This window comes from Choristoneura fumiferana, chromosome 30 (genome assembly GCF_025370935.1).
Source record: "Choristoneura fumiferana chromosome 30, NRCan_CFum_1, whole genome shotgun sequence".
Classification (NCBI taxonomy): Eukaryota; Metazoa; Arthropoda; class Insecta; order Lepidoptera; family Tortricidae; genus Choristoneura; species Choristoneura fumiferana.
The window spans coordinates 170216-187007 of NC_133501.1; the positions used below are offsets into that span (position 1 = coordinate 170216).

At 38.8% G+C, this 16792-nt stretch overlaps 1 protein-coding gene across 1 annotated transcript in view; it reads left to right on the forward strand.

The window, feature by feature from the left end:
• Nucleotides 1-14319, forward strand: part of LOC141444436 (uncharacterized) — a 33116-nt gene extending 18797 nt beyond the window's left edge. Inside the window, exons 3-7 of the mRNA XM_074109985.1 lie at nt 5001-5235; nt 7563-7680; nt 10213-10347; nt 12913-13021; nt 14242-14319. Of these exons, the coding sequence (XP_073966086.1) occupies nt 5001-5235; nt 7563-7680; nt 10213-10347; nt 12913-13021; nt 14242-14319 (675 nt within the window). The remainder of the gene's footprint in view (nt 1-5000; nt 5236-7562; nt 7681-10212; nt 10348-12912; nt 13022-14241) is intronic.
• Nucleotides 14320-16792: the final 2473 nt, after the last annotated feature.

Genomic DNA, 16792 nt, shown 5'->3' on the forward strand with positions numbered 1-16792 from the left:
TTTACTTTTATTTAAAATAAGTTTTTGTTAAGAAATTCATATTTAATAGTTAGCGGAAGTGGATCAAAATTTACTTGCTTAATTTGACCCAAGAATAACATTAAGATTGTTTTTTTGGAATCTTTTTGTATTTTTATTTGAATTGCAAATTTTACTTTTACGGTCAACCCGTAAAACCTAAATTGAAATAACGGTAACAATCGATACTATCGATAGTATTTCGTAATTTTCTGTTCAATACTATCGACAGTATCGATAGTTTTTCATTATTAGATATCAAAAATACAAACTGAAATATTGATGCACAGAAAAACCAGAAAAATAAGACCAGCACTGGGAATCGAATTGCTATACCGCTACACCACTGCTGGTCCAGCAGCAGCAGCAGTGGTGTAGCGGTATAGCACGCGGTACGGAATACCGAGGACCTGGGTTCGATTCCCAGTGATGGTCTTATTTTTCTGTTTTTTCTGTGCATCTTTATTTCAGTTTGTATTTTCCAAGAATAACAATCAGGAATTAGCGTTAATTATAGAGAAGTTATGGAAGTCCGTGAACGAGACAGGAGGGCTACTACGAAACTTGTACTATTTAATACGAGAGCGAGAGGGACGGTACGATACGAACTTCGACTTTCGAGTTACGTAGTAGCCCTGCAGGTGGGGTCACAGCACGAAAAAAAAATACATGAGACGAGCAGCACCGCTTCTCCGAAGTTCGAAACTCTAAGTTCGTATGGGACCGTCCCTCTCCCTCTCGTATTAAATAGTTCAGTGTCAGAGGGACAGAACGACACGAATTTCGAATTTCGTAGTAGCCCTGCAGATAAGCAGATGTCGGTAGAAAGCACGTAGAATGAGAATACGGTGTGAGTACGGTAAATTAAAATAATAATTTTACACACATTTTTACTCGTGCATTATCAACGAGGGTTTTTACTGAGCCGAAATATCGCTAGATGGCGGTAGTATCGTGAGGGCCGTTTGACGTTTGCTCGTGATCGTTATGCGGGATTTACACTCTCGTCTCGTTCACCTCGCCGCGCGGCTTCCAGTTTACTCTCGTGGCGAGTTCGGTTTTCTTTAAAGAAAGAAAGAAAATACATTTATTCACAACACAAGACAACAATATTATTAGGTATAAAAAAAGAAAACAACACAAAGGTATGTGTCATTGCGATTGGCTCAGCATAATGCTGAAGCGTTAAAAACACCCCAGCGCTGATTTTCAGCCAGCACCGCGGATTTTAAGCTTACAACCTACGCAGCACAAGGTCCAAACTCCAATGAAGCGAGAGCGCGAATGTAAACACCACCGTTCGGCGCGAGGTCCTTTGACTCGTGCTCGTGCCCAAAAACCGCTCCGGACGCGAGCGCTGCGAGGGGTGAGGCGAGGCGCGCGCGTCTGATCACACTCACCTCGTGCTTATGCTCGTGTAAATGCGGCATTAAATATTATTATCTAAATGAGTCAATCGCAAGCAAACGTCAAATAGACCTCACGATACTAACGCCATCTAGCGATATTTCGCCTCAGCAAGGCTACTACGCAACTCGAAACTCGAAGTCGTGTCGTGCGGTCCCTCTGCCACTTATACTATTTAATACGAGAGCGAGAGGGACGGCACGATACGAACTACGAGTTTCGAGTTTCGTAGTAGCCCTGCTGTTCCCACCAAGTTCCCACCCATCATCTTGACAGAGTAGAAAGGTTTATATAGGGTGCCGTAGTAAACTAGGAACCCCTATAGTTTCGCCTTGTCTGTCCGTCGGTCTGTCCGTCCGCGGCTAAACTCAGAGACCGTTAGTACTAGAAAGCTGTAATTTGGCATGAATATAAATAAAATATCAGTCACGCCGACAGTGGTAAGATAAAAAACAATAAAAATATTTTTTTTAGGGTACCTCCCATACACGTAAAGTGGGGGTGTTTTTTTTTCTCGACTAACCCTATATTGTGGGGTATCGTTTAATAGGTCTTTTAAAACCATGGGGGGTTGCTAAGACGATTTTTCTATTCAGTAATCTGTTTGCGTATTCAACTTTAAAATGGAAATTTTCATTAAAATCGACACGCTCTTGGGCGGTTTTAGGGTTCCGCAGCCAAAATGGCAAAAACGGAACCCTTATAGTTTCACCATGTCTGTCTGTCTGTCTGTCCGTCCGCGGCTTTGCTCAGGGGCTATCAATGCTAGAAAGCTGTAATTTTGCACGAATATATATGTAAACTATGCCGACAAAATGGTACAATAAAAATTAAAAATAAAAATTGGGGGTAATTTTTTTTTCTCATCCAACCTTGTAGTGTGGGGTATCGTTGGATAGGTCTTTTAAAACCATTAGGGGGTTGTTAAAACGATTTTAACATTCAGTGATTTGTTTGCAAGATATTCAACTTTAGTGCAAATTTTCATTAAAATCGAGCGTCCCCCCCTCTAAAATCTAAACCGGTGGGTGGAAAAATTTGAAAAAATTTAGGATAGTAGCAAGTAAATATACTTAAGGGTTAAGTTTTCTTGAGAATTATTAGTAGTTTAAGAGTAAATAGCAGCCTAAGGTATAAAATATACCTAAACTTGGAATATTAGTACAAAATACAAAATCCTTAGAAAAATATGACTTAATTTTTTCGTAATGGCTATGGAACCCTATTTCGGGCGTGTACGACACGCTCTTGGAAAGTTTTTTTTTTAAGTTAGCGTAACGTGCGTGCGAATACGGTTAGCACGCTTAAAAACCCCTCATAACTGTCAAATCACATCAATCAACAAACCAGTACATACAGCGCCTTTTTAATTCGTTCAATGATTTAACAAACAAATACTGGTAAATAATAAAACATTAGCCATTGTTTTGCACAATGTATAATAGCGAAGTAAATTCTGATTACAATTTACTGGTCTGTCACGCTTGTTTGAGCTCCAATCGCGTTTTAACTATGGTAGGAGATCTAGTCGACGTTTATCGCAAAATATGCGACAATTCGCGAATGGTGAGTTAATTTATTCAATTAAATTAGAAATATGAACTTATTTAGAAACTACTGCATTAATTTTTTAGTTAAAATCTTTAGAATGAATTGCCGAAAACAGCCTCTGAATTTGACCTTTATTCAGTGTAGAAAAATTGTTTGCATTACAATTAGGGCTTGAAAGTGAAAGTATTGAGCACTATTTAAGAGTAAAAATCCGGTTTCTACGCAAAGTAATCATATTGCTTGTGATATAAAAAAATTGCAGTAACCGTCTGGTACCAAAATGATTATGGGACTCTTAAAACATTTGATTGAAAAGTCAGGAATGGTACAATTAGTTTCTATCTTTGCAAAAGATTTATCCAAGGTGAGTGTGTAGTGTACAGTCGAGTTCATTAACTTGTGAGCAAAAATTTGGACAAAAATATCTGAACACAACTCTATTGTTAACGGTGTAGAAGCGTGTTCAGATATTTTTTAATCAAATTTTTGCTCACAAGTTTAGAACTCAACTGTACACTATGGTGGTGCCCCTGGCACTAGCAAATAATTTCCAACAAGATTGATACTAGTTGGGTCACTCCTGACTTCTATAATCAACCTGATTGTTGAACCATTAAATTTTTAGAATTTTCTAAATTTATTACCATAGAATAGATTTTATTGTAGGGTTGACTACGGTAAATAGTAGCAATTCTGTGTTGATAGATCCTGACACCTCAAACTAACGTCTGTTGGGAATGCTTGGCATTGCTGAAGAAAGTGCGAGCATTCAAGAAGAAGTGGACATGCACAGAAAATCCTGGACTACTGTATTGACAAACATGTGAGAAATCGGCCATGATAGTAAAATTGAGATAAATTATTTCGTAATGCAGAGATACCAAGCCACTGTGTTGAGTTTTGAACGCAACCTTATTTTTTTTTTATAGCAACACCGTGTTGCATTGGCTACCCTGTTTTCCTTATGTCATGTCATGTCTTGCTTTTTCTAGTGACAACCGGATGGCCAAGTGGTTAGAGAACCTGACTACGAAGCTTGAGGTCCCGGGTTCGATTCCCGGCCGGGCAGATATTTGTATGAATAATTCGAATGTTTGTTCTCGGGTCTTGGGTGTTTAATATGTATTTAAGTATGTATTTTTCTATATAAGTATGTTTATCCGTTGCCTGGTATCCATAGTACAAGCTTTGCTTAGTTTGGACTAGGTCAATGGTGTCAAGTGTCTCATGATATTTATTATTATTTATTTATACTATTGTTTCTGTTCGAAACAATACACTATTTTTCTTTCTTACGTTTCGATACTTTATTTGACTATATATTTCAACCTAAATATCAACAGACTGCCACTTTACACTTAATTATTTCTACCACTTTATATCAAATAGCTGGCAAACGAGCATACGGGTCACCTGATAGTAAGTGATCACCGCCGCCCATGGACACCTACAGCATTATTAGGACTACCACTTACTATATATTTTTTCAATAACATTATAAGTTTATGTGATAGTTAATGAGAAGAATTAAAATACGATGTGTACAGAAGGTGTGATGTCTCATGGAGAATGTGCACTGGTTATAACTTCAACCTTTATGGTTTTACTAGCCGTTGCCCACGACTCTGTCTGCCTAGTATTCGTTTATCGCTATCCTAGCGAAACTATGCAATTTTCCGGGATAATAACTATCCTATGTCCTTCCCCGGGACTCAAACTATCTGTATACCGAATTTGATCCAAATCAAGACTGAGTAACAAACATCTAAACATCCAAACATTTTCACAAATAAATGTGTTCAAAATGTTCTTTAAATCTTACTTACAGCCTAGTTAGAATTTGGACACAACTTATTCTGTACATTAAATACTTTATCTTCACACATATCATAAACAAAACAAACTAATCTTTGCAACACCAAAGTTAATTAAACATCAAAAACGTCAATAAATGAAAACGTTTCTGACCCATCATACCATGCAACCATGTATATATTTTTTTAAAGACATAAATATCATTCCAGAAACCTCCGGAAGCCAGCCTCTCGGACCTCACAACATCCTTCACTGAGACCACAACATTTATCCCCATCCTCATTGACGATGAGGAAGACAAGCTGGCAAACATAAAGATAGAGCTGATGGAAACAGAAGACTACATCGACCTGTGGAAAGACAGAGACGAACAGATGTTTAACATAGAAGACGTGAGGGGGCACTGTGATATTGTCGACTGGAAACCCTTTTTGGATATTTCATGTAAGTAGCCACTTCTTTACATGTGCAAAAGCAATAGACTGGCGACTCTGGCGAGCCAAAAGCGCGACACGCCTGTGTGGGTACAAAGGAGAACCTGGCTTTTCGCCTAATATGTTTTTTGTGGCATCATAATTTATTTTAAAAATACGTGCCCAATTTGCAGATCACCCAACTGATAGACTATAGTACATTGTTGTAGAGGCTGAAAAGTAAGCAATAGATGCACGAGTTAGTTTAAAGGCCGGCCCGAAGGCGAGGAAGATTGTGCTTTTTACGATCAATGCGAGGAAATTAAAAAAAAACATTTCACAAAACAAACAATAACACCCCTCTTCCCTCTCCCTCCCCCTCCCTCCCTCTGCCCTCTTGCTCTGAGAGGAGGCCTGTGCCCAGCAGTGGGACGTATATAGGCTGGGATGATGATGATGAAACAATAACAATTCAAAGGCAGCGTTTCTACCAGGCATGTGCCTTAGTGTTGCCGATCTATAGTCCACTATCAATAGTGTTTCGATAGACTATCGATAGTTTAAGCAAAAGCGATAGTACCAATATCTCTTTTCTTGCAATACTTCCAAATTTTTACTTTTACGGTCATCCCGTAAAACCTAAATTGAAAATACAAACTGAAATATAGATGCACAGAAAAACCAGAAAAATAAGACCATCACTGGGAATCGAACCCAGGTCCTCGGTATTCCGTACCGCGTGCTATACCGCTACACCACTGCTGCTGCTGCTGGACCAGCAGTGGTGTAGCGGTATAGCAATTCGATTCCCAGTGCTGGTCTTATTTTTCTGGTTTTTCTGTGCATCTATATTTCAGTTTGTATTTTTGATATCTAATAATGCAAAACTATCGATACTGTCGATAGTATTGAACAGAAAATTACGAAATACTATCGATACTATCGATAGTATCGATTGTTACCGTTATTTCAATAGTATCGGTTGCATCTACACGGAGGAGGTTGGCAGAACAGAAGTTGCAGCAACTGAATCTTCTAAGTCCTAAGAGTAAGTTGGTTCGGTTTGGTAGATCGTTAAGTAAGTCGAAAGCCTTTACCTACCTTACACGAAACCTTTACATCTTGCAATCTTGCTTATAATCTGATAGTATTGAAATTTAGGTCACAATCGATTGTTGAAAACTATCGATAGTTTTGTATTATTAGACAGTAATAATATCGATACTATCGATAGTCCTATCGATAGTATGGCCTTTTCCCGATTAAAAATATCGATTTTTCGGCAACACTAATGTGCCAGGAAGTGTTGAGAGTAATGTGTTTTTATTTTATTTTTATATTATTCGACTGGATGGCAAACGAGCAAGTGGGTCTCCTGATGGTAAGAGATCACCACCGCACATAAACGTCTGCAACACCAGGGGTATTGCAGATGCGTTGCCAACCTAGAGGCCTACGATGTGATACCTCGAGTGCCAGTAATTTCGCCGGCTGTCTTACTCTCCACGCCGAAACACAACAGTGCAAGCACTGCTGCTTCACAGCAGGATTGGCGATTATTGGTTGTTTTACATCAACCAATAGAAAAGCTTCATTTACCATCCTCGCACAGCACATCTCTGGTGGAAACAGCTGAGCGGAGCGAGGCGAGGTATAATGTGTTTCTATTGGTTCGCGGAATACACATACCTCGCACATCTCTGATGGAAACGGCGCCTAAGCAAACATACAGCTAATAAGAAACAAGTAATGTTACAGATCCGTGCCCTCACGAAGGCATGCACCTCCACTTTTTATAATTGTAGTTGTAAACGTATCCGTACGACAAATCCATGTGTGCGTAGCTCGAACGTGTCCTCAGTCGCAAGCGTACCGTCAGTCACGCACACTGAGGCTAAGACAACGTGTAAGTACGAGGTTTACTCGTGCACATCTATCTATCAAATCTAATGACGAGCAATTCTTGTATATGCAGCGGCGTCTTTAGCCCATGTAGCGCCCGTGTGCAATTATTACTTTAGCACCATCTAGGAAAAGCGCGGTCAAAATGGAATAGGTACAAAGTGCCGCGACCGGCGCCCCTAAGACCACTGCGCCCGTGTGCAACGCACACCCTGCACTATAGGTAAAGACGCCCCTGTATATATGTATATCTGCAATCAGAATCTCGGAAACGGCTCCAACGATTCCGATGAAATTTGATATGTACTCGTAGGGGCTAGCTTGGTCTTATCTCTGGAAAAACGAATCGAGTTTTAGCCGGAGCAAAGCTCGGTCGCCCAGGTACTTGATGATTAGCTGTGGAGGGGCGCGCCTTCGTAAGTGAACAGATCTGTAGGTTGCAGTGTATGTTTGCAGCCGGCTCTAGAGAGTTCTCGGTGAAGCAGGAGCCCGGTCTGGCGGACACGCAGGCCGACGAGGACGCGGAGCGTCAGCACAGCTGCTGGAAGCGCTCCGCCATGCTCGTCTACAAGAGGTGAGGACCCGGAACAGACAAAAGGGGTTTTAACTAGTGTTGGTAAGGGCTCGAGCACAAAACAGATAGGTAGGCCAATCAGCTTTTTTACCGACACTAATCTGTCCGCGACATTTTTCAAACAATTGCAGATTTTTGTAAGTAAACATGTTTTTTCTGTAATTTTAATAGATGGCGTATATGAATATGCCATCCTACGTAAGTTCAACCTATTAAACCGTGAAATATCTTCTTCGAAGTACGATTTTTTGGTAACGCCAGAGACAATTTTGGTAACGCAGGAGACGCCCAAAGTGTCGATAAAATAGTTGATTGGCCCAGGTACAGAAGTCAATCTCCTGTATGTACTTCACTTTTCATACCTACGCTCGGCGGTCGCTCTAAGGTTGTCAACTATGGCTTATGCACCAAAAAACTATCCTGGTAGTGGCACTCGTATCTAGTTGTTTGATTTATTGTTGAGAATGAAACGGGAAGAATGGAAATATAAATTAATAATAACTAAAATATATTAATGTTTGTGGCACGATGCCCGAGAGATATGACGAAAAACGAAACTATGAATGGACTGATTTCCAACAATGATGATTTCTAACGTGTGTTTCCCAATTCAGGATTTAATTAAGGCACAGTTTACATGAAATATTCGATTGCGGTCGCGCTCATTTGTTCTCCTGAAGCAACAGAGGTCCGAGCAGGCACTTAAGAGTTAAATCCAGAGCTGGGCCAGTGTAGATCCTTCTCTCGCCGCTAAACTCCACAAGCTCACTCCACGTACAGCACGAACGCAATCTCAATCGTTCTTTAACTTCAATGATACTACTTTAGATACTTTGAAAGTAGTTCGCGAACACCTTGGTTGAGGGTTCCGTAGAAACGAAAATACGACACTTTGACCGACCGACGAGAGCGACTCACACCGACTTACTCGGTTCGAATCCAAAAGCTAACTGTCAAAATCAAAAGCCAATTCAAATGTCAGATGACAGTCAATTTGACAGCTATATTGTACCAACTTAAGAATACGATCGATACGATTGAACAATGTTAATGTCATTCTTATATTACAAATTTGTCAAGTCTCAAGTCAAGCTTTAGAAAAGACTCCGGCCATCGTATCTTCTATGGTTTTATAACCCCCGACGCAAATAAAGGGGTGTTATAAGTTTGACCGCTATGAATGTCTGTCTGTGGCACCGTAGCTCTTAAACGGGTGGAGCGAATTGAATGCGGTTTTTTTTTATTTGTAATCAGGTTTTCTAGCGATGGTTCTTAGACATGTTTGACAAAATCGGTTTAGCCGTTTTTGAGATATTGAACTTTGAAGTGACAAAGTCGGGGCTTTTCCAACTTTTTTTTAATTTATTGTTGAACTTTAAGCGTGCCTCAAAAAGACTTAAGTCCTAACAATCAAAAAATTTACAGTATGAGGGTGTTTATTTTTTTCTAACGGTTTTTATTGAGTACGTTTGTAGGAACAAGAATATGTTCGTAGCAGGTAGGAATGTACTTAAGATACAAGGTGATAAGGTCTGGTTTTGTAATAAATTAAGGAAATCAGAATGTAGGTACTGATTGTCAAGTATACCTAAAAGTACATTTTAGTTCTAATCATAACTCAGTTGTTCGAAAAGCCTTAGGTCTAAACAAAACTAGTCTTTATAAAGAACTCGAGTCCTCTGTAGAGAACTCGAACATGGTTTCCCCCCCGTTTTTTGCTTGATATTAATAATGGCAACAAGTTGACGTTTGAAATATTCACAGAATCTTTAGTTGTATACCTAATCACTTTAAAAATAAATATTTAAGGGGGGCTCCCATGCAACAAGCTTAATTTATTTGCCGTTTTTTTCCTAATGTGTAATATTGTGTAGATAATGGTACGGAACCCTTCGTGCGCGAGTCCGACTCGCATTTGTGGGTTTTTACAAGCTTTTATTTAACCCTTAATAAGGCAGAGGCGATTTAGCGACCACTTGCATTGAGTTTGAAACTGAACCTTATTGCTTACATGATACGTCACAATTTCCATTGTAATTATTGAAAATACGACTAGCTTTAAAAATATCCTTTGTCAGGTATGTATTCGATAGCTGCTTTTGATTCTGTGGTAGTGGGCTCCAATAAATGGGGCCTTAAAAAGGGTTAAATTGCCCTGTTCGTTTATTTATTTGGGTCAAATCTTGCAAGTTAAATTTGACCCACTTCCAGTAGTCCGATCGACTTGAAATTGGATAAACTATAAACTTATGTCTGGTGACAATACAATAATCTGTTAGTGACATCCTGTTAGTCCGGCCAGGGCCGTCTACACAGAACGGAACTCTTCGACGGTTAATGACGTCGACTTGAAATTTGGTATTCAAATGTAGTTTGGGTGACAATACAAGTACAGTCAACAAAAAGTACAGTCAGAAAAAAAGCTTGTTTTTTTTCCAAAATCTTATTAGTTTTTTGTTGTAAATGTTGCCTACCGTCATAGCAACAGTAGCGCTGGCTGACACAGGCTGAGGATGATGTATTCTGTTACAGACTAACCGCCCACAAATACGCGTGCCACTTCCTCCGACCCGTCAGCGACGACCTGGCCCCGGAGTACAGTAACATAGTCAAGCGGCCCATGGACCTCACCACCATCAGAAGGAACATCAAAGATGGTGTCATCAGGTACATAGGAAACAGCATACAATGCAGGTTGAAATGTTTTACTTGGTACAAAACTAGTGTTCGCATAGTCAATTTTGTTCTAATATGACTCAAATGACAGATGTCAAACTGACGTAACTAGAGTCCCTCCTACTGTTACCAGGGGGGTGTCACTAGGCCATTCCGCCGCCGAGCTACAAGTACATACCGGGCCTCCCCATCGTTGAGGCGATTCAGTGCGACTCAACGCGTGCGAGTGAACACGAGTTATGCGATAGACAGAGAAGCATACAGTAGGCACGATTCTTATGCCTAAACGTCACTTTTGTACGGCAGTGAAACTTCTGTACTTGTACTATTACTTATTCTGTGCTGTTACGCAAACTATCGATACTTTTGCATGTTCATAGTGCTAAAAGTGGCAATAACATTATTTGTTGGTTAAAACGTTACGCTAACGAACTGAAAGTCTTATTTGAATTTTAAAATACAATTTATTCAACACTTCCGACTCTCATTATTTTTAATTTTTACCGATATCTCTCACCTCTAGCAATGAGGGCTATCGCGAATGAATTCGCCGTTAGAGGCGCTAGTGTAGCGTGAGGTCTCCGAAATGTCAAATCTCATAGTTTTTGGGTGAGCTACGCGGGTTTATTTATAATTAGAATAATTTTGTGAATATTTTGCAATATCTGAAATTAATTATGGCAAATATGCGTTCCGGGGCAATGAATATCTGTGTTTTGAGACAGTTTTGTCTTTCGGAAACCTTTGTCCTCCCTTTTTTCCGAACAAAACGGGGACTTTGCAACACTGTGGCATGCTCGATATTTTTATGGTACGGTTTTAAGCTGTATTACATATGATTTTAATCTAAACTTTGTTTTCACGCCCGTAATAACAGACTTTGAAAGCCATACTTAAAAACCTCACGCAACAGTGCGCCATCTAGTGAGACAAAAAACGATAGCCCTCATTGCGGCTTGAAACAACACTGTAAGGGCGTTCATTGAATAAAGTACGTACCTAATTCTAACACAGTGCCTACGCAGTAACTTAACAATTCGTTAGCGAATTTGAGTTCAAATATTCGAATAATCAGCAGTTTTAATGTGATTTCATTTTTTCAAGCATTATATCTCTGTTGGAAAAAATAAAAAAATAGTTACCACCTCACAAAGTTACATAATCATCATGTGTCATTTGAATAATCTTAAAACTAATAGAGTATAGCTTGTCTGTTTGTTGTTTGTTTATACTCTTTATTGTACGAAAAGAAAAAACAAAAAGGTTACAATAAAATGAAATGAAATAAACTTAACATTAATACATTGATATTCTATGTTACATTTTTAATCATTTTGATCTTATATTGTACTTAAAGATAATGTTAACAAATACATACTTATACTCATGTTGGCACTGGATACCAAACTCAGCATAACGGTGACCACTTTCGCGTTTATAATATTTTTAGTTTTTAGTTATTTGATACCTTTTTTATGCTTAGTTTTCGGTGCACTAATAATATATTTTTGACTCTTTAAACTCACTATTTGTTTCTCTCATCCACTCAAAGGTTGACTGGTAGATATCCCTTAAAGGGATAAGTCCGCTTTTGTACAAGCATCTCAAAGTATTTTCAATTGTATTTCTGTTTCTTTTTTTTGTGCAAAAAAGATTACACACATACCCACACCACAGTACCCGGCGTTAAAGATTGCACATCGGTCTTCGGAGAAAACAATTGGCTGTTCACGAGAACATCCGAACACTGGCCACCGCCCATTAATCATCGTATTTATTAAGTGACGTTTTATATCAAATAAATACTGCACCTTTATTAACTTAATTATTTTACGTCAAGCTAATGCCATGTCATGTAAACTTCGGATATCTATAGAGAGCTGTTGTAACTACTAGAAAAAGGATATCGAAAATACAAACTAAGACATGGATGCACAGAAAAACCAGAAATAGAGACCAGCACTGGGAATCGAACCCAGGTCCTCAGCAATCCGTGCTGCGTGCTATAACCCCTACACTACTGCTGGACAGGAGTCTAGACACGAATTTTGCCTATGCATACATATCTCAGGTTGCTTATTTCTACTATGCTACTTAAGCAGCAACACTACCTGGGACCTGGGTTCGGTTCCCAGTGCTGGTCTCTTTCTCTGGTTTTTCTGTGCATCCATGTCTCAGTTTGTATTTTCGATACGGTTAAACAGGATACCCGTAAAAGTAACAAATTTGGAGTTGAAATAAAAAATACAAAAAGACTCCAAAAAATCAATCAGAAAAAGGGTAGTTCCCTCTTTTTCCTAAAGATGCCATTGTACAATTTAAAGTTTCGGGGGGTTTCAACAACACTTTATTATATATTTTCATCTAAATGCGTCCGTACTCTATTGCACCTGTACAACTGACAAACGTCACTTAAGTAGTGTGTGACAACGCCCTACGAAACCAAAATTAGCAGATTCTTTTTCCAAAGACCGATGTGCAATCTTTATGGCCGGATACTGTTAATATAAGTTTTTGAGTATGGCAGCTAAATCCAGCCATTCTTTCTGCTATCAGGACGACGGCGGAGTTCCAACGCGACCTGCTGCTTATGTTCGCCAACGCTCTCATGTACAACAGTTCTGAGCATGTCATCTACCACATGACGCAGGAGTTGAGGCTAGAGGTAACACGCTGAAGCATCGTAAATGGGTTAATAAACTTTACAGTGTAGCTGGTTGCCATGGTGGGTCACTTATAATTTATTGTATCAGGCGTTACATTAGGCGTGTACTTATGTCGTTATACGGCGACATTTGACAACTGACAGCTGTCAATACGACCTCTTTTTTAAAATCAAGACAGCCGGTGAAATAACTAGCACTTGAGGTATTCCATCTTAGGCCTCTAGGTTGGCAACGCATCTGCAATAGGTACCTGGGGTTGCAGTTGTCTATGGGCGGTGGTGATCTCTTACCACAAGGAGACTCACTTGCTCGTTTGCCATCCAGTCGAATAAAAAAAATAAAACAAACAGGCCAAGGCACAAAACCTATTAATCTCACGAAACGTGTGGTTTGTCGAAATAAAGTTTTAAAGTTGAAAAAAAAATATATCTATCTACAGTTAAATTTTAAATTATACATGTATTATCGATAAATATATAATATGGACCATCCCAGAAAACTTAGGTATCGAATTCTCGAAAATTACATAGTGGTTTTCATTGACATTGCAATAAAACAACCATGCCAAATTTCATGACTTTAGAGTCATGTGATTGTTTATTCGAGATGTTATCCGTATCCCGTGGGAATATTGGGTTAAAAAGACGCCTGTGTTATTCCACACATCCAGCTATTTGCGTACCAAATTTCATCAAAATCTATCCAACAGTTTTAGCGTGAAGCAGTAACAAACACACAGACATGTTCACGAACTTTCGCATTTATAATATTAGTAGTCACTTAAGCAGCGACACTAGCGACATCTATGCTGTAGCCCTCATCGAGAAACTTTCAGCACCCCATTGGAACTAACCGCTCACCCCGACAAGAGATGTCGTTATTAAGCAATCAAATTATTAATACAGCATAGATGTCGCTAGTGTCGCTGCTTAAGTGACTTAATAAGAAAAAACAAACAAGCTGAGATATGTGGTGCATAGGGGAAATTCTTGTCTGTATCACTCTCCAGTGGTGGTGTAGTGGTATATTGCCAGGAATGCCGAGACCTGGGTTCGATTCCCAGCGCTGGTCTTATTCTTCTGGTTTTTCTATGCATCTATATTTCAGTTTGTATTTTCGATATGGGTATTACGGGATGACCGTAAAAGTAACAAAAAACATGGAATTGAAATAAAAAATACAAAAAGATTCCAAAAAAACAATCTTAATCTGTCCGTAGGCCATGCGGGAACTCTCTCTGTTGGCCGCCGCCGAGTCCCGCGCGGAAGCCCGCCCGCCTGCGCCCCGTCCCCGGTAGCACCAACTTGGTAATCATCTCAGCCGTAGGACATAAGCTTCCCAAATAGTCCAGTTGCTTCGGTTGGAAGCGGCCTGGCCCTATACTTCATCATCATCCCAGCCTATATACGCCCCACTGCTGGGCACAGGCCTCATAAATTACGTCCCGTCTGCAAAATGTCCCGTTCGCAAAACGTCCCTTCCGCAAAATGTCCTTCCTTTCAATCCATTTAAAATACGACGCGCAAACAACGTTAAACTTTGATGACATTAGTGTTACCAGTGCAAGAAATTAGTTCTATTGGTTTTCCGTAATAGGGCGAGGTTTTTTATAATTCTGGCCAGCCTTTAATTTACTTCCAAATCTAGTATATAGGGCATTATGTGTCAAACTAAGTCATACATAACTAACTAATCAAAATCGTAAACTTTAAGAAACTCTGCTCATCTTCCGTGACATTTATTTGATTTGTAATTTTTTTATTTGTAAATTTTGACAGTTGCTGTGACACTACCAGTACTACTGTTTTGGTAAATTTAAATCATTCGGTCCTTTTATCTTTGCAGTGTCTATTGTTTCTGATGTCCTATCAATAAAGGGATAAGTTCCAGTTAACCTTTGCTCGCCTTCCAACAATGTAGCATTTGTTTTTTTGTCATTTTTGTGTTTGCAAATTGGACAATCATGCTTGTAATTTTGAAATTTTGACATATTTGTTTTGTGCTTGTATCAAATTTGTACTGATTTACTATGTATTTCTGAATATCTACCAAAGAAAGTGAAATGGGTAAAATATAAATAATAATAAAATACAATAACAACACAACACACACCACACACACACACACACCACAACACACACACACATACATAAAGGATTTTCATAAAATAAAAATAGCCTAAACCAATATATTCGCTTTATAACATAACGAACACATTTTGATCTAAGAGAGAAATAGAACAAAAAATAACCTATTCTAAACGTTTTTAGGGTACATTTTGATCTTGTATTCAACCTTTCAGTTTCTCCGAATATATGTCAAATGACCATTATGAATTTTGTTCATTATGCTTTACAAATTTTTTTATGTATTTTGACGCGTTCCATGTGACATACAAATTCTCGAATTAATTGTGTAAAATTACATCTGTAAGGCCGGCTCACACGTTGGCAATAACGTTGGCCGAAGCGGGACGCGGTTATACGGTGGAATGAGATGTATATATTCATCCAATGTATCCATCCCATTCCACCTTATAACCGCGTCCCGCTTAGGGCCAACGTTGGTGCCAACGTGTGGAGCGGCCTAATGTGGACACACACAAGTCACGAATGGTTCTATGTATTTATGATAAATGTACTATGCGTTCCATGTCTGAGGCAGCCCGTGTAATTTAATTACCAATTAGTGATAAGCGCTATTGTTTCATTGTCTCATACAAACATGTTTAGTCATAAGGAATAAAGTGATATTTTGTTTATAACTTTACTTTATTATACAAATTTAAAGAGTCGTCATGGAATTATTAAACCCCAATTTTGAGCCTTATCACTGGCAATTTAACAGAGAGAGAGAGACAGAGAGAGAGAGAAGAGAGAGAGAAGAGAGAGAGAGAGAGAGAGAGAGAGAGAGAGAGGGAGAGAGAACAGCAAGCGCGCAACGCTTCCATCGCGAAGTGAGTCGTCTAATCTCGCATTAAGTATAATCAGAGGGGCTACTATGAATTTCGAAAATCGAAGTTCGTATCGTACAGTCGCCATCAGATACATATATCGGAACGACCAAGGTGTCTAAATATTTGAGTAGGAATAAATTTCAATAAATCCTGCACGCTGCAAATACCATTTATATCATAACTACTGCAAAGCCATAATCATCTAAGCACTCTGTTTTTCTTTGCATACGTCCAGCTAAAAATATCTGATCACAAAATGTCAAACGTATCCAAGCAATAAGGGCGTTTACAAAGATTTGCACCAATTTTTTTTTTTTTTTTATTTATTTATTTATTCCAATAAAATTACACAGCATTACAGTAATTTACCAATACGCTGCGAAATTAAAAAAAAATATACACAAAATAAAACAAAATAAAAAACAGAAATAGAAAGAATTAACTTAAGAAAAAATACTAGATTGCCTATCATCCATCATCTCACAAAATCTCAGACATTCATGGCATACAGTCGACCAAGGATTATAGGTACTACGTATGACATGACATGTCATGTTTATAGATATATTATCCGACACAAGGTATATTTTCCTCAGATGACCAGATCTTTGTGAAATCACTTATTTCTTAATACCTGTTTGACTTTTTTTTGTGTGATCCGATATTTGCAAACCGATATTTGGACGTATGCAAAGAAAGTATTGAAAAACTTCGTGTTTAGATGTTATGGAATTGCAATAGCTGATATAAATGGTTTTTACAGTGTGCCGAATTTATTGAAATTTGTTCTTGCTCAGAAATATTTGGATACCTT